Genomic DNA, 22,116 nt, shown 5'->3' with positions numbered 1-22,116 from the left:
CTGGCTCATTTAATTTCCTTAGGAGTGTCTTCTATTTCCAAAGGAAGTCATGATGCCACTGTAGTCTTATTTATTCAGACCCATCACTGAACATACTGCTACCTTTGGTATGTATAAATCAAAGCATATTGCTCAGCTAGAAAGGGCCCAAATATACCCTACCAAAAAAAAATTCAAAAGCCTTAAATCTTTCTGCTACCACAACAGATCACCACAGCTCTACTCAGTAACCTACTGGGTGCTCTGAGGTGACATTTATCTTGTTCTCCAAGCTGTGAAAGACCCAATCTTTTTTGAACTTCACTTTCTTTTCAAACCAGCATTAGTTACCTAAATCTACAACAAGTATACAAAACTTGCTGGAGACAAAGGTCTGTAACTCAGCACATTCCCAGCCAATGGAATAAGTTCCCTCTGCATGTCAAAGTAATATTTTTATTTGATTTGATTTTGGTTTAGTTTATTTGGATTTGTTTGCTTGGATACAGCACTGATCTCCATTGACCTTTGAAAAACTCTTACTGTGAGCAGTGTCTGGTTCAGTGACTTGCTCAGAGTCACACGCAGTGTCTGGTTCAGTGACTTGCTCAGAGTCACACACAGTGTCTGGTTCAGTGACTTGCTCAGAGTCACACAGCTAGACAATTAATTACAATCCTTAAGGCTAATGTTGATCAAGGAGGCACAAACTTTTAAGAGTGTCTTCTTAAAAGTGTATATGACTAGATATTTTATTGTCCCTGTTATTGCTTGCCTACAACCGTTGTGAATGCATTTATGTTCCTTCATTTTCATTGACTTTTTAATTTGTTTAATTGAAATGCTGGTGCTTCTTTCTTTTCTATGTCTTCTGATTTGTACATTTTTGATCATGTCTGTTATTCTTTAATGCATTAGATTGTTCTATTGGAATTTATAGTAACCTTGCACAGCTGAATAAGTCTTGGAGAAATGCATCATAAAGTCTTGTTTATCCAATCTGTCCTGACTAAACACTCCGTACTGAGCAGCTTTATTTCTGACTCTGTAATAGGCCAGATGTAGTCCATTCTTCTCTTACTATTCCTTTTTAGCTGTAAGTATCTAGAAAAGCAGTTAGCTATCTCATCTTACTCTTCTTTTGAAAAATCATTATCGTTCCAATTTGAAGTAAATATATTGAGTGGGGTGATTACGTTCTACTGATATGTGATTCTGAACCTGAAGCGGAGTATCTAACTTGAATGGACCCTAGAACTGAAAAGGTATTTCTTAATAAATATGAGCCCTGCTATTCAAAACATGGTTTGTGGATGTGGACCATCATTATGTGCAGTATCTGACATGCTGCCAGGAATTACTGCAGTTCACAGATGTGCATCACACTTGTCTATAGCAGTATATAACAGACACAATAAACTGGGCATAGTACGCTCCTCGGCTCAGGGTGCGGAATGAATACTGTAGTAACACAATGCTTCACAGTACTGATTAAAGTATACTATATACCTTATTAAGTAGCTACCGTGACTACTCAGTACTGAATAGTATACTTACATGCTACATTGAGGGGCTGATTAAAGTATACTATATACCTTATTAAGTAGCTACCGTGACTACTCAGTACTGAATAGTATACTTACATGCTACATTGAGGGGCTGATTAAAGTATACTATATACCTTATTAAGTAGCTACCGTAACTACTCAGTACTGAATAGTATACTTACATGAGGTTCCTTTCATTAATGTGCTGCTCTCTGCCATTATGACTGTAAGTCATTAATATAATATGGTACTCAGGGGGGTAGTTCTGCTGGGTGAGATTGCATTAGTGGGAGCTCACCAGTTTCGCTACATGGAGGTTGAAACAAGTTTGGTTGTGGTAGAGGGTTTGTATGGATTTCTATTGCCACTAGCAAATTTCATGTCATGCAACATAAGAGTTAGGTTGTCTTTTGTCATAGTAGTACTAAAGTGTTGCTCAACAGAGTGTACAAAGCAACACATTAACATGGGAGAAGGAATGCTGCACTAACAAGTGCAACACCATGGGATTCTGTGCAATGCCTATACTGCAGACTACACTGTTTGTATCAAATGGTACTTTGATTGTACTATAATTTTGATTGGAGTATGATTTGGGAGTGATCAGTTTCAGTGTGTCCACTATGTGGATTATAATGATGGTACAATGGGGCAAAACCATGCACAACTCTTTATAAAATTCTTAAGGCTTTAGTTGTTGTTGTTGTTGTTGTGTCTTTCGGCTTTTCCCGGTTAGGGGTCGCCACAGCGGAACTCCGGTTCGCTAATGATTGGCAGTTGATTTTTACATGCTGAGTTGCCAGCCCTAATGCACAACCTTCAACGAAGGTATGCCCATTCACGCATGTCTCCACGCAGAAGATGCTCTAGCTGAGTGTCGAACCGGTCAGCGTCTTACTGTGAGGTGACAATGCTACCACAGCACCACCACCAGGGATCTATTCTTAAGGCTTTAGTACACTGCAATAATGTGTGCCAGCCCTGATCCAGTGTATAAGGTTTTGGAATAACACCATCAGTCACCACTATTCTGACCAGTCAGGATCCCATACAGTTTCACAAATTCATTCACAGTAGAAATGAAAATTCACAGTTAATTTTTAACTACTCTGTGTTTGACTGGAACTTAATATAATGCAATGCAAGCAAATGGAGCTTTTCTCACCAGGCCTATGCTAAAAATGGGTATTACCCAGTTGGACTTTCCCGGTAGACAAAGATGTATAAATAAATGAATAATTTTTCCTTTATTTTTGAAGTAACAGTACTCTCAGCAGGTTTGAAAATGTTCTGATGCATTTGTTGCTTTGCCATTAAACTCAGTAAACTCATCCAAACAGTAATACGTGCCTGATAGAACTGAGACAGTTGTTCACAAATTAAAGCAAAAACCTCTGTGGTAGGTTTCCTTTAAGTTTCCTTCACTGGGACTGAGTCATACCCACTAGGATGTGAGCAGTAGATGAGGGCATTCAACTAAGTACACTTTCAACAGAAGTGCCAGTTATATGATCCAAATTTTCTGAAAGTCCATTTTGGCATGACAGGAGCCTGCTGTTTACCTCATTGTTGTATGACTGTGGAGGAAGTAAATAGAAGTTTTGACTCTGTGGGGCATCCTCCCTTATCAGGAGCACAGAAGGGATGGTCATCCTACAATTAAATGCATCGTTTGCTGTTTATGTTGTGTTTTTCAGTCAGTTGATTTGAATGAATTGGAGATTTTTGAACACACCATCAGTGTGTCTACATGAACGTGTAAGGAGATCCTCCTAAAGTGTCTGGAAAACTCCTTGAATGGATTTCCCAGTTTCTTACTGTTTCACTTGATTTATATTTATGTTTTCTACTTCTTTAAAATGTAACAGTACTTTTTTCTAATTTCAGGCAGTGGCCTAACAACTTAGTATATTTCATTAAGAACACATACATAAGGGTTTCTCTGTTGTTTTCAGTCTGACTGCTGAGCTGTGTTAGTCTTCTTAATGTTGTTACTGTAATCAGAATATATAGACATTTATCAACAGCAAAAGCTTTAATGCTTTGCATATGCTTCTGTTCTTAAAAATACCGAACGCTCCATGAATAATTGATAAATAACACACATCTCAAACACTATCTGTGATGTTCTGAAATATTACGTTATTCATGTCTGCCACAATTTTATTCTGATATGTAATATTGAAATAGACCTACAAATATGCAGGATAGTAGTAAAAGATTCACACTGGCTTGGGGTTGTTAGATTAGGGTTGTTGTTGAGAAAAAAGGTAATTTTGCATGGATTTTGTTAATAGCCATTATGTTCATAAATACAGTGGACAGTTATGTTAAAGGGAGTGTGTTCAGTGTGGAAATTATATACTCTGTAAATGGTGAGATTCATGAAACAGAACCTTGTAGAATATAGCCTCACAGACACATGGGCTTTCAAAAGAGTGCTGTCATAAGGGCCATGCCTTAGCAGCACAAGCAGACAAGGTGCATTAAGACATGCGTAAACAGCAACCAAATATTCCAGGAAGACTATCTTTTGTTTACTCTGTATGTAGTTTCATTATGTGATACAAAGTCTGCCTCAGGAAAATACCACCGTTTAAGGAGATGCAGGTCTCATTCCTCAGTGTGGATGAAATGAGAATCTGTCTTGTTTATAGTAGCTCTGTCATTACATTCTGTTTCATTAGTATGTACATACAGTATGTCTTCATCAGTGATTGAATGTGGGACAATATTCTACCTTGTGGATGTTCACAGGTGATGATTATAAAGACACCATCCTACGGACTGGACTGTAGTTGACACTGGCTTCTGTGCATACTATACTGAGTACACTTTTCAGCTTGTACTACTTTTGGACACTCACTTTTTGTGGATGTGCTCATTGTTGTGTAATAGTACTCAGCAGTTCATTCACTTTGCTATCACTTTGCAGACATGGCCAGGAACAACTCATAAAATAAATAAATAAATAAAAGCCTCTCTGTCCTTACTTGTAGGGCACAGCTCATTTACATATAATGCAAATGACAGGATCTGGTGCCAGCATCCCCTCCACTGAGAGGATATCATTTATTTACTTATCTATTTATTTATTTGCATTTTGTTACTAGGAAGGTCCGACTGGGTCATGTAAGATTCCATTTCAGTAAAAATTCAAAGGAAAGAGCTCCAAAAATATATTTATTGAGAGAAAATATGCAAAGATATTAAAACAGATCCTTTGTAAGTACAAATAACATTTGCAATTTAGTGATTACAAACTGAACATACCCTAGGGTGTTGGCATGCATACCTCTCAACTGTACAGATTTTCACAGAATGTCCAGATTTTTGACTCATATTTTTTATCCATTTTTCATACAACTGCGTTTTTCTAGCAAATAATTGGCAAATCATTGATAATTTAAGTCAGAAAATAATGACAGACATTTGAATTTCAGACTTCATATCCTTTGGAAATGTCATGCTAATGCAAAACCTGTTATTCTATCTACTTTCCAAGTTTGTAAGAGCAATATTTAGAAGTGTCCATATTTGTGGGCCTTTGTCCCCCCATTATTTATGGGTTTGTCCAGATTTCTTGCTGTAAGAGGTTGAGAGGTGTGTTGGCCTGTCACTGTATTAGCAGCAGTTTGAGCATGGATATAGTATCATGCTGATGTGTACAGTTCACTAGTACAAGATGCCCTTACATTTTGATACTTAAACTTCACTTTTTATGTATTATCTCTGTTCTACACCTGCTGTTGTTTTTCAACTTTGTCATGCTAAGCGCCATATCAGAGTTATGGGTGCTCATCTGTAATAGAGGTGTAGCACAGCCTCAGCTGCAATCCCATAAATTTCAATTCTTTATACATTTTTCTCAATGATACACAGCTGTGAATCATGAACATTGCCACTGACCAACATATCCATACCTACTAAACATCTGAACAATTCTGGGTCACAGTATCATATGCAGACATTGCACTAATTTAGGGCAAGTTTGTAAGGGCTGTGTTAAGCATTTTTTGGCCATATACCTACCGTATGCAAATGCATAAAATATTTATGAATCCCAACCTGTGAAATTCACAATTAATAGTGCAAGAACTTAGGCAACTTTATTTCCGGTTACATGGTGGTGTTGGGGATTGGTATAGTGGTTAAGGTGATTATCTCAGACAAAATGTACAGAGTTTGATTTTCATAGGTTCATAGGCAGGTACTAGGCTATCGGCCCAAGGGCCTACATAAGCCTAGCCAACAGGGTTCCCTGGCTTATGCCACCCAAGAAAGTTATTTTCCTGTGCCACTGTCGAGCAGAGACACAGAAGTGATCCCCGGGGTGTATTTCCTATTTCCTTCCACTCATCAAGATTTTTCTTGAAGAGTGCTAATGAAGAACTTTGCTTGACATAGATGGGTAGCCTGTTCCAAAGTATGGGAAGTCTCTGGGACAGGAATCTATCCCTCCAGGATGTCCTGTTTATTGCGGTGTCAAGGTTTAGGTCCCTAGAGCATGTAGCTCGGAGGGATTGGGATTTCTTTAGGTGTAGCATGTCCAACAGCTCTGGGTTTGACATAGCTTTATATGTTAGGCAGAGATCACCTTGGAGTAGGCGATATGCTACGGAGTAAAGATGGAGTTTTTTGAGGCGGTCAGTGTAGGGCATTTGTTTGAGGCCAGTAATCCTCTTTGTGAGGTACTTCTGTGGCCTTCCCAGCTGCTGCAGATGTCTTGTGAGTTACATTCCAAAAGGGGTGTTGTACTCTACAATGGGTCTAATGAGTGTCGAGTAGAGGGGAACAATGATCTCTCTTTTCCTGGATGAGTACCCTTTTATGATGAGGTGTGCCACATAGAAGGACTTCCTGACTACTGTGGTGATGTGACTATCAAAGGAGAAACTACTGTCCACCTGGGTCCCAAGGTCTCTTATCATGCTTTCAATGTTAAGTAGATTGCTGCCTATGTGGTAATTCATGCGTACAGAGTTTTTACCAAAGGGGATGCCACTGCACTTTTTGGCAGTGGGCTTGAGGCCATGGCTCTGACACCAGGCATCTGTCTCAGCGAGGCCCTTCTGTAGGATGTCCACATCATTTGGGGACTTGACTATGGCTCCTAGTTTGCAGTCATCTGCGAGCTTCATTAGCCAGAGGCCTTCTGTGTTAGCCTGTACTTCAGAGAAGTAGATACCAAACAGGAAAAGATCCCAGGGCAGAACCCTGTGGTACTCCACATGTCACTGCTTTGAGGTCAGATTTGGAGTATGCAACTTTTACAGTTTGGGTTCTGTCAGTGAGCCATTTGGCAACCCATCTTGTAACATAGGGATTTATACCTAGTTTAGTGAGTTTAGCTATAATTCCGGAATGGGGGATGGTGTTGAAAGCCTTGGCGAGGTCAAGATAGGCTGTGTGAACCACCTTACCCTCATCTACGGCTTTGGTGACTGCCTCAAAGAAGTTGATCGGGTTCAGGAGGCATGATCTGACTTTCAGAAACCCAAACTGGGTGGGATCCAGAGTTTAGAGGTTACCAATGTCTTTGTTTATGGGTTCCATGATGATACGTTCCATGGCCTTGCAGTCCAGGCTCATCAGGCTAATAGGTCGATAGTTCCCAGGATCAGTGGTGGCTCCCCCTTTATGGAGTGGGATAACTGTTGCTGTGCGTCATTCAGTGGGCACAAAGCCTGATGCAAGGCTATTATTGAACATGGTGCTTAAGTGGGGAGCCAGTTCATTCTGAAGTTCATGTAAAATGCAGCCTGGGATGTTGTCCAGTCCCATGGATGCTGTGTTTTTGGCTTTAGAGATTGCAGCTTTTACCTGCATAGTTATGATTACAGGGACTCTGTATTCTTCCTGTATAGATATGGGACCTTTAGAGGGTGAGAGGGGGGTAAAGTTAGCACTGAACCTATCTGCCAGGATGTTGGCAATATCAGTTGGTTCTGTAATTTTCATACCTTTGTGCTGTAACTCAGAGCAGATCTGGGTGTTGCCATTGAGATTCTTGACATAGCTATCGAATGCTTTGTGGTTGTCCTTGGAATTAGTGGCGATTTTGTTTCCGTAACTAGCTTTGGAGGATCGTATAAGGGATCTCAGCTTCTTACTGAGGCTGACCAGGGAGCTCCTCTACTCATGGGATTTTACTCTCTTTTGCAACAGTTTCTTCCTTCTGTTGTACAGTTTGCTTATGGCAGGGGACCATCAGATTGTCTTCCTTTTTTTGAAGGATAGCGTCTTGGTTCTGTTTGGGATAGCACGATCCATGCACTCTTGTAAGTGCTTATAGAGTGCATTTGTGTAGGATTCAGCAGTTGTAAATGTTTTGTCCATCTGCATGGGTGTCATGAAGTTCATCACTTCTGTCTTAAGAAGCATGAAGTTGGCTTTGGAGAAATTTTTTACTGTGGTTTCCTTAATGGGGGGTGGGGGCGGGATGTGGATATCAAGGGTGATTAACTTATGGTCGGATCGGACCAACGAGGAGTTGACTCCAGGTGTGGAACACTGGTCACTCATGTTGGTAATGACTAGGTTTAGGATATTGTTGGCCCTGGTGGGTGTGTGGATAAGCTGATCCAAGGCATTGGAGTTTATGAATTCCAGAAAGCATTGAGCTAAGGAGTTGGTACACGAGTAGTTTCCCAGTTAATGGTGGGGTAGTTGAAGTCACCCATTACTAGGGTGTATGGTTGAACCCTAATATTTTCCAGGACATCAAGAAAAGAGGAGTGGGAATCCTAGGGCATGGTGGGGGATCTGTAGAAAGCTACAATTTAGATTGCAGTTTTGCCCAGAGTTAGTTACACTTGGATAACCTCAGATTCATTATGCTGAGCAACTAGCCTGGAGGTGTGGATATCCTTAATGAATATGGACACTCCTCCGCCTTTGGTGTTTCGGTCCAGGTTACATGGCCGAAAAGTGTGGTATGAGTTATAGCCTGGTAGTGCAGGGGTGCTCTCTGGAGCCTTGAAGCAGGTCTCAGTCACTGCACAGATATCGATGTTCTCCATTTTAAGGAGTGTCCCGAGTGAGTGCATTTTCAGATTTAGACTTCTAGCATTGAGTAGCATTACCCTCAGTTTTTGCTTGCCTGTTCCTGCTATGGTGGTGAATTTGTCATTTGAACCTTGCCTAAAAAAGGCACTATAGGGGCAGCAAGAGCCTTAGCCAGTATCCGGAATCCCAGGGGCAACAGGTGCAGGCCATCTGTGGCGAAGCATCGTGGTCTGTTGACCATGTCATCCCAAGCAGACAGATACTGGATCCCCTTAGAATGACACCAGAAGCTTAGCCAATTGTTGAAGTCAATCATTTTGTCCTTGTACTGCGGTATCATTCTGGGCGATGGCAGAATGCTACTCAGGGCTAGGGTCATACCTGCCTGGGCTACAAGATCGGAGAGCTCTTCCATGTCTCTTTTCATGTAGTCCAGGGAGGTACGTCATTTCATTCACACCAACATGGACAATGACAGAGTCATATTTGTACTTGTTGTGGAGTGACCTGAGTACGTGGGTTATGTGCTGGATCCTGGCACCCGACAGGCAGCTGACAGTAACCTTCTCCTTGTTTAGCCTGGTGAGTGGGACATCAGTGTGCCTGACTATAGAGTCACCTATGACGAGTGTGTTGGGTATGTTGTTTTGCCTTATTGGCTGTGGTTGAGTGGCACACTGAGTCTATGGGCCATGTGTCATTTGGGTTGTGTTGGGGAATGGAGGTTGCTTGCGTTTCTATTTTGGAGGTCTCTGTTGCTTAGGCAGATTATTATTGAGAGCCTTCACGAATGCTTTTGTGTTACTATGTGTGGATTTTGGTGGTGTAGATTTAGTGAGACTATGTGATGAGTGTGGTGTGGTGCAAATGTTTACCTTCTCCTCATGACTGTCAAGTTCAGTCTTGGTTGGAGAGAGCTTTACCTCCAGTTTGGCTAGATAAGTGCATCTCTCACAGGTTGTAGTGTTGGGTGGTAAGATGAGAGGGTTGTCTGTGTACATGAGGTAATTTCTACATTGCCTCAAGATGCCCAGATTCATCAGATAGACAAGAGAGAACACTGGGAGCTGACCCTTGGACATGCCTGAATAAAAAACTGTTTTCCTCTAGATAAGTGAGGAAAGTGAGTACAAGAGGTGTTTTTCTCTAAGCAAGTGAGAAAAGTAAGTACAAAAACTGTTTTCCTCTAGGTAATGAGAAAATTGAGTGCTATAGTAATTAGTAGTTTATTTAGTGCTTACAAGTTCTGAACAAGTACTGAGCATGAATAAACAAATTTAAGTGCTAAAACTAAGAATCTGTATCTGCATTAGACGAGTTACAGGACAGAAACAAGTGCAAATCATCCAGGCTTTCAAATCAGAAAGTTGAGAGAAATGGAAGAGATTACCCAAACGGCCAATAACTACAATATCTGGGCCAGAACCTCTCCTTATGTGGTAGACCAGTTACCTAGTGCTTACCACTCCCACTGATAAGCTAGAAGGCTTCCCTCCAACACAGAAAGGCTTGGGGGACTCAGATTCTTACATACAGTCCTGGATATAGCAAATCTGTATCTGGAACACTAGTTGCAGGAAAGGTAGGAAACAGGCTTAAAGTTTTTTTTTTCTTCTTATAGAAAAGTAGCAAAAACAGTAGTAAAAACAATACACATACAGTGCAAGCTAGCACACTTGAGTATGTAGCAATATTAGACCAAACACAGTTTAAAAAATGCAATTAAATTAAAAAACACTAAAAGCAAGTGCAGAAAGAGTTTATTAGGTAGAATGTGGTAAAGAGATGGGGCTGGGGGAGTGCCCCAGATCAAATCTACAGTGGGGCGGGCAACTGCAAAAGCCACCAAATTTAAACTACAAACCAAAAATAGGGAGGGTGGATGGGACAAAACAGTTTCAACAGAGATCTAAGCAACATCTAACAGTACAAACTCTAAAACCAAAAAAATATACTCAGCTCTGTATATTTGCATATCAGTCTCTCAGAACAGTGAGACAACAGTTTCAACAGAGATCTAAACAACAATTAACAAACTCTGTAACCAAAAAAGTATATACTCAGCTCTGTATATCTTCAGATAGTCTGGAAGGCAGTCTCTCAGAACACAGGTTCCAGCAATTAAATGCAGGCTGTTGGTCACTCTCTGATTTTTGGCTAGGCATATAATAGCCTGCAGACTGACTGCCTAATATGTTAAAGTCAACAATCCCATCACCCCTATGCTATATGGGCTCAACAAGATACACAAAAATCTTTATAGAACACCTATGAGACCTATTGTGTCCAGCAGGGGCTGGCTTACAGAACCGTTGTCTATTTTTGTGGAGAAAAATCTATGTACTGTTTTGAATAAGTGTGAAACTGTTTTATAGGATATGAAAGATTTCCTTGCTCAGCTGTCTAGCCAACTTGGTAATATTAATGGTACGCGTTTCTTTGTTACACTAGACATTACTTCACTCTTTACCGTGGTACCCAATGAATGGAGAATAGAGAGAGTTAGGTCTCTATTACACACACACAATGTATCTAATGACAAGGGCAGACTGATTTGCAGTCTTTTGGAAATCATTCTGGAGAACAATGTGTTCATTTTCAATAAAGTACATTACTTGCAGAAGGTTGGCGTGGCTTTGGGCACAGTTTGTGCAAACAGCTACGCCAACCTGGCTCTGGTAGGATGGGAGGCACAACACGTACTTACAAATGACAGATACAGTTCCTCAGTTGGTTGATATGTACAATTTATGGACAATGTTTTTTTGCTTTGGAAAGGGACGGAGCATTTACTGTTGGAGTTTATTCAATACATTAATAGTATGAATGATTTTCTAAAGTTTACTCATAAATATTCAGCTACCAAGATAGACTTTTTAGATGTGCAGATCAACAGGGATATGCTAGACACTGTCACTACCAGTGTTTACAGGAAAAGTGTTAGAAAAAACAGTATCCTGCACAACAACAGTATGCATCCAAACCATACAAAATTGAATGTCCTTAAGGGGCAAGTTTATCTCATTATGCGTCTTCACAATAAAGAAACTGACTTGAACATTGCCCTAGCTTCATTGAAAGAAGAGTTCTTGAGTAGGGGTTACAAGTGTGACACCATAGACGCACAGATTTCTGAAGCCTGGAAGGAGAGGATGGGTAGGTGTAGATCATTCTTTAGCACTGACTCTAGGACAGAGGTTGGTCAGACTTCTAACCTGATGGATGATTGTGGATACACAAATAATACTGTTGGCACTAAACTGAAAATGCCTTTGACATTTGCCAGCAATATTAATATGGTGTGTGATGTCACTAAGACAAATTGGGACATTTTATTAACAGTACCCAAGTTATGAGGTGTTATCAGTAATAAACCAGATTTTACATTTAGAAATAATAGATCTTTGAAGAAACAACTATGTTATTGACCCCTGAAACATAACACCCATGCAGTAAGAAAGAGTGGGCACGTTCACATGTAGAAGATGTATAGCTTGTGCGTATATCTATTCAGGAGGTAATTTTACACACTAGTGTATTTTAGTTTTTGTAAGACATGCTACGCATATTATATTGGCAAATGAACAGACCCTTCAAAGATAGGATTTTAGAGCATCTTCATGACATCAACTCTAAAGAGTCTAATGTCCTAGCTATGCATGTGCTGAAGGAAGGCTTTGAACATAGGTTTAAGTTTTTTGTTGTAGAAACTTTACATGTCAATGTTAGAGGGGGGAGACATCAACAGTAGAACTGAATCTGTTGAGCAGAAGTGGATACTAAAATTATAAGCTGACAGGTATCCTGGTTTAAACAGCAGAGTTTCACTTAAACCATTTTAAGAGCTAGACCATTGAAGCATTAGTAGGTTTTAAATAAGTTGAATCAGATGTTTTGTAGTCAAACACTTTTTATTAAGGTTTTTTATTAGGATGTTTGAGTTTTTAACTAAATATGTAAGCATGCTTTTTTATGAATGAGGTGGTTATATTTATTCTCATCTATCAGTCCAAGCATATCAGTAACTACAAGTTTTATATATATATATATATATATATATATATATATATATATATATATATTTTTTTTTTTGTACATTTGTATTAATTAATGCCAATTATTACATCACTCTCAAACTTGATTTGTTTTGGATGAAACAGGTTTAAATGTTGAGTAACTGCTGACATGCTTTATTATGGTCTGATGAAGCAGAGCTTTGGTCCGTGAAAGTGCTTACCCTGTGTATTTTTTGTACCCATTAAATATTTTGCACTACGCCGTGCTTGGAATCTTTGCTGTTTCTTTGACATTTACTATGTTTTCACAGTTGGTTCCTGTGTCGAAAGTGAGGTTTGTCTGCAGTTGTATTTTGGTTTTTACGCACTTTTGAGCATGGCTGAAGGCAACAGTCTCATATCTGAGAATTATATGAATGTTTTGAGAGAGAGACCCACTCAACACCCACTGAGTGCTTTTCTAGAGGAACGCAGCAACCCTTTATTGAATGGAGCTATCAATTTGACTACCGACTATCCTGTGCCAGATGCCAGCATTAGAGAAGCCGTTTATACTGATTATCATTTGCTGGAGGATGCATTGTACAAGTATAAACACTTGCAGTGGCAGAGGTATCATTTAGAGGCTTCTCTAAACCTTCAGATTGTACCTAGAGGGCTGAGAGTCTTAACAATGCCAGTATATGAATCTACATATCCTGAACTATTGAGACGCTGGCAAGTGCTGAATTTGGAATGTAGTGGTAAATATATGCAGCTGTTGACTGAGTTTTTCAGACCTGAAGAGGTGGATTTATGTCAACAGATAGAAGCACTACAAAATAAAATATATGAAACATATCCAATGGATGTCCTAACTGATAAGATGGACAGTTAATCTGATAACATCTCTTCTTATGACAAGAGGCTGCCCAATGTTAAAATCAGGAAAATTCAGAGAGATAAACTAGATTTTGAAAGGGGTGATGTCTTTTCTTGGTCTAGAGATAGTCCATCACAGAATGCAGTGTTTTCAAACCAAACAGGAAGTGGGAGGCATTCAGAGCGCACACATTACACTGAGCCTCAGAGAGCAGTTGCACAGAAGCAACCGGAGCTATCCAAAACTTCTTTGACTCGGCCGAGTCTCCATGGAGTTGAAGTTAACAGTATGGATGCTGCTAGTAACAGCTCTACAGTCATCCCTAAGAGTAGTGCTCTTGTAAAACTGAAAGTTTTAAGTGGAGCACATGATGCTTCACCTCTACCAGTATTCGCAGCTCAAGCAATGACGTTGACTGATTCAGCAGGTGGTTCTAACTCTTTTTTACTGAAAGAACCACTAAAAATATGAGGGAGATAGAGGAAACAGTTTCAGTATCCCAGGATAAGACAGATTCAGTGCGAGGAAGACACAGCAAGAACAGTGAAAAGAACCAAACAGGTTTAGTATACAACATTTCATCTATTGTGTTAACTGAGACACAGACTGCAGTTCTGAATAGAGGCTTGACTTTTGTACCAGCACAGTCGGCAGTTTTAACTGATGTCCTACAAGATTTACACATTTGGCAGGACTTTAACTTTGAAAACAATGTTTAACGATGCTGTTTGTAATGATAGTGTTTTTTAAGAAACCTAGTGTATTTGTACCCCCTCCCAGCTCTACTATTGATTTGTTTACAGAGGTCTGTGAGAGGCAACTGAGACAAAAATTGTTAGACAAACAGAATGATTGTTTTTTTAACTTGACTATTGATGAGAGGCAGGCTTTATCTGAGTTGAAATGTTTAAATAGTGTTGAAGTAAGACCAGCTGATAAAGGTGGAGCCATAGTTGTGCTGGACAAATGTTTGTATATCTCATTGATGATGGAATTATTAACAGAAACAAACACCTATGTTCCCATACCGTTGTATACTTTGACAGGTGTTATAGAGAAAGTTGAGTTTTTAATATCTGATCTATTGATTACTGGTTTAATAACAGAGCTGTTATTTGAGTATTTTAAAGTCAACAATCCCATCACCCCTATGCTATATGGGCTCCCCAAGATACACAAAGATCTTTATAGACCACCTATGAGACCTATTGTGTCCAGCAGGGGCTGGCTTACAGAACCATTGTCTATTTTTGTGGAGAAAAATCTACGTACTGTTTTGAATAAGTGTAAAACTGTTTTAAAGGATACAAAAGATTTCCTTGCTCAGCTGTCTAGCCAGCTTGGTAATATTAATGGTACATGTTTCTTTGTTACACTAGACATTGCTTCACTCTTTACTGTGATACCCAATGAATGGGGAATAGAGAGTGTTAGGTCTCTATTACACACACACAATGTATCTAATGACAAGGGCAGACTGATTTGCAGTCTTTTGGAAATCATTCTGGAGAACAATGTGTTCATTTTTAATGAAGTACCTTACTTGCAGAAGGTTGGCGTGGCTATGGGCACAGCTTGTGCAAACAGCTATGCCAACCTGGCTCTGGTAGGATGGGAGAGACAACACGTACTTACAAATGACAGATACAGCTCCTCAGTTGGTTGGTATGTATGGTTTGTGGATGATGTTTTTTTGCTTTGGAAAGGGACGGAGCATTTACTGTTGGAGTTTATTCAGTACATTAATAGTACAAATGATTTTCTAAAGTTTACTCATAAATATTCAGCTACCAAGATAGACTTTTTAGATGTGCAGATCAACAGGGATATGCTAGACACTGTCACTACCAGTGTTTACAGGAAAAGTGTTAGAAAAAACAGTATCCTGCACAACAACTGTATGCATCCAAACCATACAAAATTGAATGTCCTTAAGGGGCAAGTTTATCACATTATGCATCTTCACAATAAAGAAACTGACTTGAACATTGCCCTAGCTTTGTTGAAAGAAGAGTTCTTGAGTAGGGGTTACAAGTGTGACACCATAGACACACAGATTTCTGAAGCCTGGAAGGAGAGGATGGGTAGGTGTAGATCATTCTTTAGCACTGACTCTAGGACAGAGGTTGGTCAGACTTCTAATCTGATGGATGATGATGGATCGACAAATAGTACTGTTGGCACTAAACTGAGAATGCTTTTGACATTTGCCAGCAATATTAATATGGTATGTGATGTCATTAAGACAAATTGGGACATTTTATTAACAGTACCCGAGTTACAAGGTGTTATCAATATTAAACCAGATTTTACGTTTAGAAATAATAGATATTTGAAGAAACAACTATGTTATAGACCCCTGAAACATAACACTCAATGTGCCATCAGAAAGAGTGGGCACGTTCAAATGTAGAAGATGTACAGCTTGTTCATATATCTATTCATGAGGTACTTTTACACACCCAGAGCTAAGTTTTGTTGTTAATATTGATTTTTATGCTGACTGCCATATCAAGAATCTAGTGTATTTTAGTTTTTGTATGACATGCTACGCATATTATATTGGCAAAACGAACAGACCCTTCAAAGATAGGATTTTAGAGCATCTTCGTGACATCAGGAACTCTAAAGAGTCTAATGCCCTAGCTATGCATGTGATGAAAGAAGGCTGTGAACATAGGTTTAAGTTTTTTGTTGTAGAAACTTTACATGTCAATGTTAGAGGGGGCGACCTAAACAATAGAACTGAATCTGTTGAGCAGAAGTGGATACTAAAGCTACAAGCTGACAGGTATCCTGGTTTAAACAGCAGAGTTTCACTTAAACCATTTTTAAGAGCTAGATCATTGAAGCATTAGTAGGTTTTAAATAAGATGAATCAGATGTTTTGTAGTCAAACACTTTTTATTAAGGTTTTTTATTAGGATGTTTGAGTTTTTAACCAAATATGTAAGCATGCTTTTTTATGAATGAGATGGTTATATTTATTCTCGTCTATCAGTCCATGCATATCAGTAACTACAAGTTTTATATACATATATATATATATATATATATATATATATATATATATATATATATATATATATTTTTTTGTACATTTGTATTAATTAATGCCAATTATTACATCACTCTCAAACTTGATTTGTATTGGATGAAACAGGTTTAAATGCTGAGTAACTGCTGACATGCTTTATTATGGTCTGATGAAGCGGAGCTTTGGTCCGTGAAAGTGCTTACCCTATGTATTTTTTGTACCCATTAAATATTTTGCACTAAGCCGTGCTTGGAACCTTTGCTGTTTCTTTGACATTTACTATGTTTTCACAGTTGGTTCCTGTGTCGAAAGTGAGGTTTGTTTGCAGTTGACTGCCTAATATGTGCTTATGAATCTATAAATGCTATAACACACAGATCACACTGCTGTAAGAAAAGTGATTGCTTATAATTAATTAATTTGTAGAAAAAGCATCGAGACTGAATACAGAAATCATGACATTATCTCTTACGGATAGACTACCTGCAATAACCAAAACTTATTTTATGGTATAGAAGGCTTTTGTGGACTTACTGCCTTTAAAATATACAAAATGTATGTTGCATCACAGACTTTCTTAAGCAGCACTGGAATTATGAAATTACAAATGGGTGGCAGAAATAATTTCAGTTTGCTAAACCTAGAAGAACAGTGCCCTGAGAATCTTATATGATATGCTGTTAAAGCATTGATCAAACCCTTAAAGGCACAATGCTGTTAAAGCATTGATCAAACCCTTCGAGGCGCACACAAACACACACACACACACACACACACACACACACACACACACACACACACACAAACAGACACAGTGATGACACCAAAATAATAATAGAAGTGCAAGCAAAGTCGACATCATCAAGTTAATTAAATTTGTTTAATAAATTGAAAATGTCTAAAGAAATTATTTTCTCAAAAATGTCTTTAAGAAAAAAATGCATGATTAAGACAGTAGCTGCTTTATCTTTAAAATAATGACTGATTTGTTTGTTTTTCTTCAAGGCATACTTATGTTCATAGTTTCATATGTTGGTACTAGGCTATTGGCCCTAGGACCTATACAAGCCTAGCCATATCAATTCCCTTGCTATTTCTTCCCAGAATATTTACTTCCCTGGTCCCCTGTCTAGCAAATTACAAATTAACTTGAATAATAGGTATATTTTAAATTAAAGTACACATTAAGGCAAAACAAAATCAAATGTGAAACACATGAGCACAGCTATATGCACACACACACACACATATATAAAATGTGTAGACAATGTAAATACAAAAACAGGAGCTGATAACATTTGTCAAATCTAACAAAGTAATGCATTAGTTAGCATGCAAGTATGTTAAATTATTTATCAAGAACGGAACACAATGAGCAAAACAATGTAAAATAGAAAGAATGTGCTGGTTGATCTGCTTTATAAGCTATCAATTGATTGTTTTTGTTTTACTACAGATCAAAAATAAATTCCGTTTTAAAACACAGCCAGCGACATTTACAGATTGATTTATACATATTTCTATACAGTTTTTTAGTTAGCCTTTGAAGCAGTCTTTGATAAATGCCTTTGTAATGCTCTGCAACCTAAGCATTTTGCAGCAAAAATCCTTTGTAAAACATGACGAAATCTAAAGAAACAGTTAATCTAGAAAGTGTGGAATACTTGGCAGAGTGGTTAACATCAATCACATGACATGTTCTGAGTGGTCTCCTGCTGTGCTCACTGCACAACTGAGGTCAGCCACTTACAGCTTTTAATCCACTCACTGCAAAGTTCAAAGCTAGTAACACAAGTATTAATCCTGCTACTTGTGCAGATATGGATCTACAATGAACACAACAGTGGTTGCTAGTACACATAATTCAGAATTACTATACAGTCAGGTCAGTGTATTCTGAAAAAAAACAGTTAGATGAAAGTCCTGCGGGTAGGTAATGAAGATGTGTAAGAACTGAATGTTATTTGGACTGTAACTATAGATAAAACATTCCACTAAAGTGCAGGCAGTTTTAAAAGTTGTAATACTGGTCATTGAGCTACGTCTGTGATAACACTGTAAATAATGTTAAAACTCGTGCATATGTCCTTATTCACTCTTCCCTAGTGAAGCCATATCAGCGCACTGATACAACATGATATATTCAGTATTGTGTTACAAATGCCAACTACCTGTTGCTACACATACCCATTTCATAGCTCTGTTTTTGTCCACATGCTTTAACATTTTGTGTTTCCGGAAACAGTTTATATTTTTCCTGCCATTCCAGTTTTAAACACTCACCATCTTAGGCTTTCCATGAAAGAATAGAGGTGACAAACTACAGCAAAATGAGTACCAGTTCAAACTCTATCAACTCTATATGCTTTAAATATATAAAAGGAAACCTTTGTGGGTATGACAGCTGATCATGGATGTTCTTATTGAAATACATTCCACAGAGCCCATTTTATTGAATTCACTTTGTCCAGACATCACACTGAATGGAACATGACTTGTCTAAATATTTTTCAAAATGACTTTAGGGATATAGTTCTGGTGTAGTTTGGGGATAGTTTTAAAGACTGGAGTTACAGTTACAGTCATGTTTAGGTTTGTTTGAGTGGTTTTGATGTGTAAAGGATAGGGCTAATATCTACAGAAAGTACCATTAGTAATTGTCAGTCAGGCAGTGTTTTATGCATTTTCATTGAATTTGTTTTCTAGTAATATTCGGTTATTACTTTTGTGATTTTTCAACTTTGCATTTGTCTCTATATGTTATTATTAAGGGGGCTGTCTTTGAAGAAATATCCTAGCTCTGGAGATTTTAAAACTTATTTCAAGGTGTGCCTCACCTACCATGCCTAGGGATGTCCCTGCTATAACAAGAAGATTGTTATCAGATTCTGTTTATTAGCATATTCATACATGAAAAGCAAAGGTGCTCATGCCCAAATATTGCATAAAACAGAACATTATATACATACGTATTCAGTACATTGTGCATGCTACAAAAAAATAAAAAAAGTGCATCCTGAATATTCTCAATACAGCAGAAAAGATTACTTATGCAAAACTGAAGCTTAGCATAAGGGGTGGTAATTGTTGTGTGATTTGTCACCATTTCATGTTGACTTTCCTATATCCAAATAGAAATACAGCACTTTGTGTCATTCATTACTGAGGTATAGTCAAGTGTCAACTTTGTGACAAAGGACAAGGAGAATATATAGCCAAGTGTAAAGCATATCTAAAGAAGGTATGGTTAATGATTTGCACATTGAAATCTTTGGTTTTATCTGTCTATAACAGGCATTCAAAAGGCATAAGCATCCTCCTTTTTAATTAGTTAGATGTTTTCGATTGATCACCTGAAGGTGGTCTGTGTGCTTGTTTTACCAGTTAATGAATTTGTAGCTGCACTGCAGGAGGGTAGAGATGCAGATTATCTTTAGTTAGCAGCCAGGACCAGTTCTTACTCTTGGAAGCCGAGGTGGTGCAGCGGTAACATTGTCGTGTCACAGCAACATGTTCTCCCGTTCGATTCTTGGCTGGAGCGCCTTCTGTGTGGAGTCTGCATGTCCTCCCCGTGGTCGAGTGGCATTCAAAAGACATGCATGAATGGGCGTGCCTTCATTGAAGGTTGGTCGTCGGGCTGGCACCTCTGCAGCATAAAAAGAAATTGACTGCCAATCATTGGCAGACCGGAGTTCCGCTGTGGCGACCCCTAACCATGAAAAGCCGAAAGAAAAACAACAACCAGTTCTTACTCTTGACAACAACTAAACATGAGACTCCATGTTTACAAAGAAAACAAAAGTAGTATTTTATGTGCTTGGTGCTGTTTAATTGACAACCAAATGTATTAATTGGTAACAGCCAAAATGATACCATTCCACATTCGGGTTTCATAAATAAATGTAAATCCACATGTAACTCATTAAAAATTAAATTAGCTCAAAAATAAAACTCAGAAAATAAGGATGTGTGGATCTACCTACTCCAAAAGAAATGTCACTAGTGGTGTTTCCTAGGTTTCAGTCTTTAGACCACATCTCTGCATATGCTTCTTAGAGGTCAAAGCTAATGTTTTAGGTTACTGGCTGACCAAGTCTGTAGATGACTGCAAACTCAGTGCCATCATTAACTCCTCAGAAAACTTCATGAGCCCTTGTCAGTACCATGGACTAAAACTAACTGCCAAAGCATGCATAATTGTATCGTTCGGCAAGCATGACAGTCCTTGTAACCATTACATTGACAACTCATCTCTGAACTGGTTGTACAGTCAAAGATTTGGAAACTTTTGATAGTAACAAACTATCCTCTAATTACCATGCATCAACTATTGTAGGGAAGGTACTTTCTCACCACACAGTTTATATCTAAAGGTATGGTGTCCAGGTCCAGGAATGAATTAATTTCTCTGTACCTGGCACTCATCAGGCTGATCATTGAGTACAATGCTATTTTTGGTATTTACTCAGCCAAACACTTGTCACAACTAGAATGACCACAACACCTCCTCACTAAGAAAACCCAGAACCTAAATCATAAAAATTGTGCAGACATTCTTAGTCTTGCCCATCTTCATGGTATCATACATCTACTGAGAGGTGACTCCTGCCTCATGAATAGAACTTCACTTGATCCTCTCTTGTCAGAGTTGTTAACACACTTCCAAGTCCTGTAATGGCATAAACATCCACTGAAGGGATCACAATCTTTTCAGCAACTTAAATAACACATGTTGGAGGGATAGGTCTGTGGCACAGAGAAATTCATTCCTGTGGAACTCTTTTCCACTCCACATAAAGCAAAGTACGTCTCTTACCTTATTCAAATGTAATTTGAATGAATGGATGGTTATCTGTAAATTCACATCTGCTTTTGCACCCTCCCCCCTCATCGATGGGGGGGAAAGTGCATATCATTGGAGATTACTAGGCTAATGGCCCCGGGGCCCTTATAAGCCTAGCCAAGAGTTTATCCCCAAAAAGAAACTACAATCAGCACCTGTCACCCCTGTCAGTGAAGGACACAGGTGGAGCACCTGGGACAAATTTATGGTTTCCCATCCATTCATCAAGGTTGCGCTTGAAGAGGGTCAGCAACATACTTTGTTTGACATGTATGGGGAGTCTGTTCCAGAAACAGGGCAGCCTTTGGGAGACAAACCTGTCTCTCCAGCAGGTTTTGTTAATGTCACATATTAGATTTAAACCTTTCAACTGGGTAATGCACGAGGAGTTAGACTTACAGATATGGAGCATCTCTAGTAGAGCAGAGCCTGAGCTTGATTGTAGGTGAGACATAGATCAATTCTGTGCAATCTGTGTGATACCAAGTAGAGCAATAGTGATTTGAGCCTGTCCACATAGGACAGATGTTGGAGGCCATGTATTCTGTTTGTGAGGCATTTATTTGGCCTTTCCAGTTGGTGCAGGTGTTTAGAAAGGGACATACCAAATGAGGCATTGTACTTGATTATTGGCCTAATGAGGAAGGAGTACAGAGAGGTAATAACCTCCTTTTTTTTGGAAGCAATCCCTTTACTTATGAGATAAACCAAGTAAAAGTTTGTTCTGACCACTGCTGCTACATGATGGTTAAATGTGAGATTGTTGTCAACTTGTATATCCAGGTCACTCACCACAGGTTGTGTGCTTAGGGAGTTGCCGTTGA

General features: G+C 38.8%; 1 protein-coding gene across 1 annotated transcript in view; it reads left to right on the top strand.

Annotated features, from left to right (window-relative positions):
• The window catches only part of LOC122789837 (connector enhancer of kinase suppressor of ras 2-like), a 2,725,661-nt gene that overhangs the window by 2,672,457 nt on the left and 31,088 nt on the right, over nucleotides 1-22,116 (top strand). Inside the window, exons 12-13 of the mRNA XM_044057275.1 lie at nucleotides 12,862-13,337; nucleotides 13,455-13,839. Of these exons, the coding sequence (XP_043913210.1) occupies nucleotides 12,862-13,337; nucleotides 13,455-13,839 (861 nt within the window). The remainder of the gene's footprint in view (nucleotides 1-12,861; nucleotides 13,338-13,454; nucleotides 13,840-22,116) is intronic.

The sequence above is a fragment of the Protopterus annectens genome, chromosome 15.part0, assembly GCF_019279795.1.
Source record: "Protopterus annectens isolate FY-2018-M chromosome 15.part0, PAN1.0, whole genome shotgun sequence".
Classification (NCBI taxonomy): domain Eukaryota; kingdom Metazoa; phylum Chordata; order Ceratodontiformes; family Protopteridae; genus Protopterus; species Protopterus annectens.
Note: the sequence above shows the minus strand (reverse complement) of the source record. Positions and strands in the feature narration are given on the sequence as shown.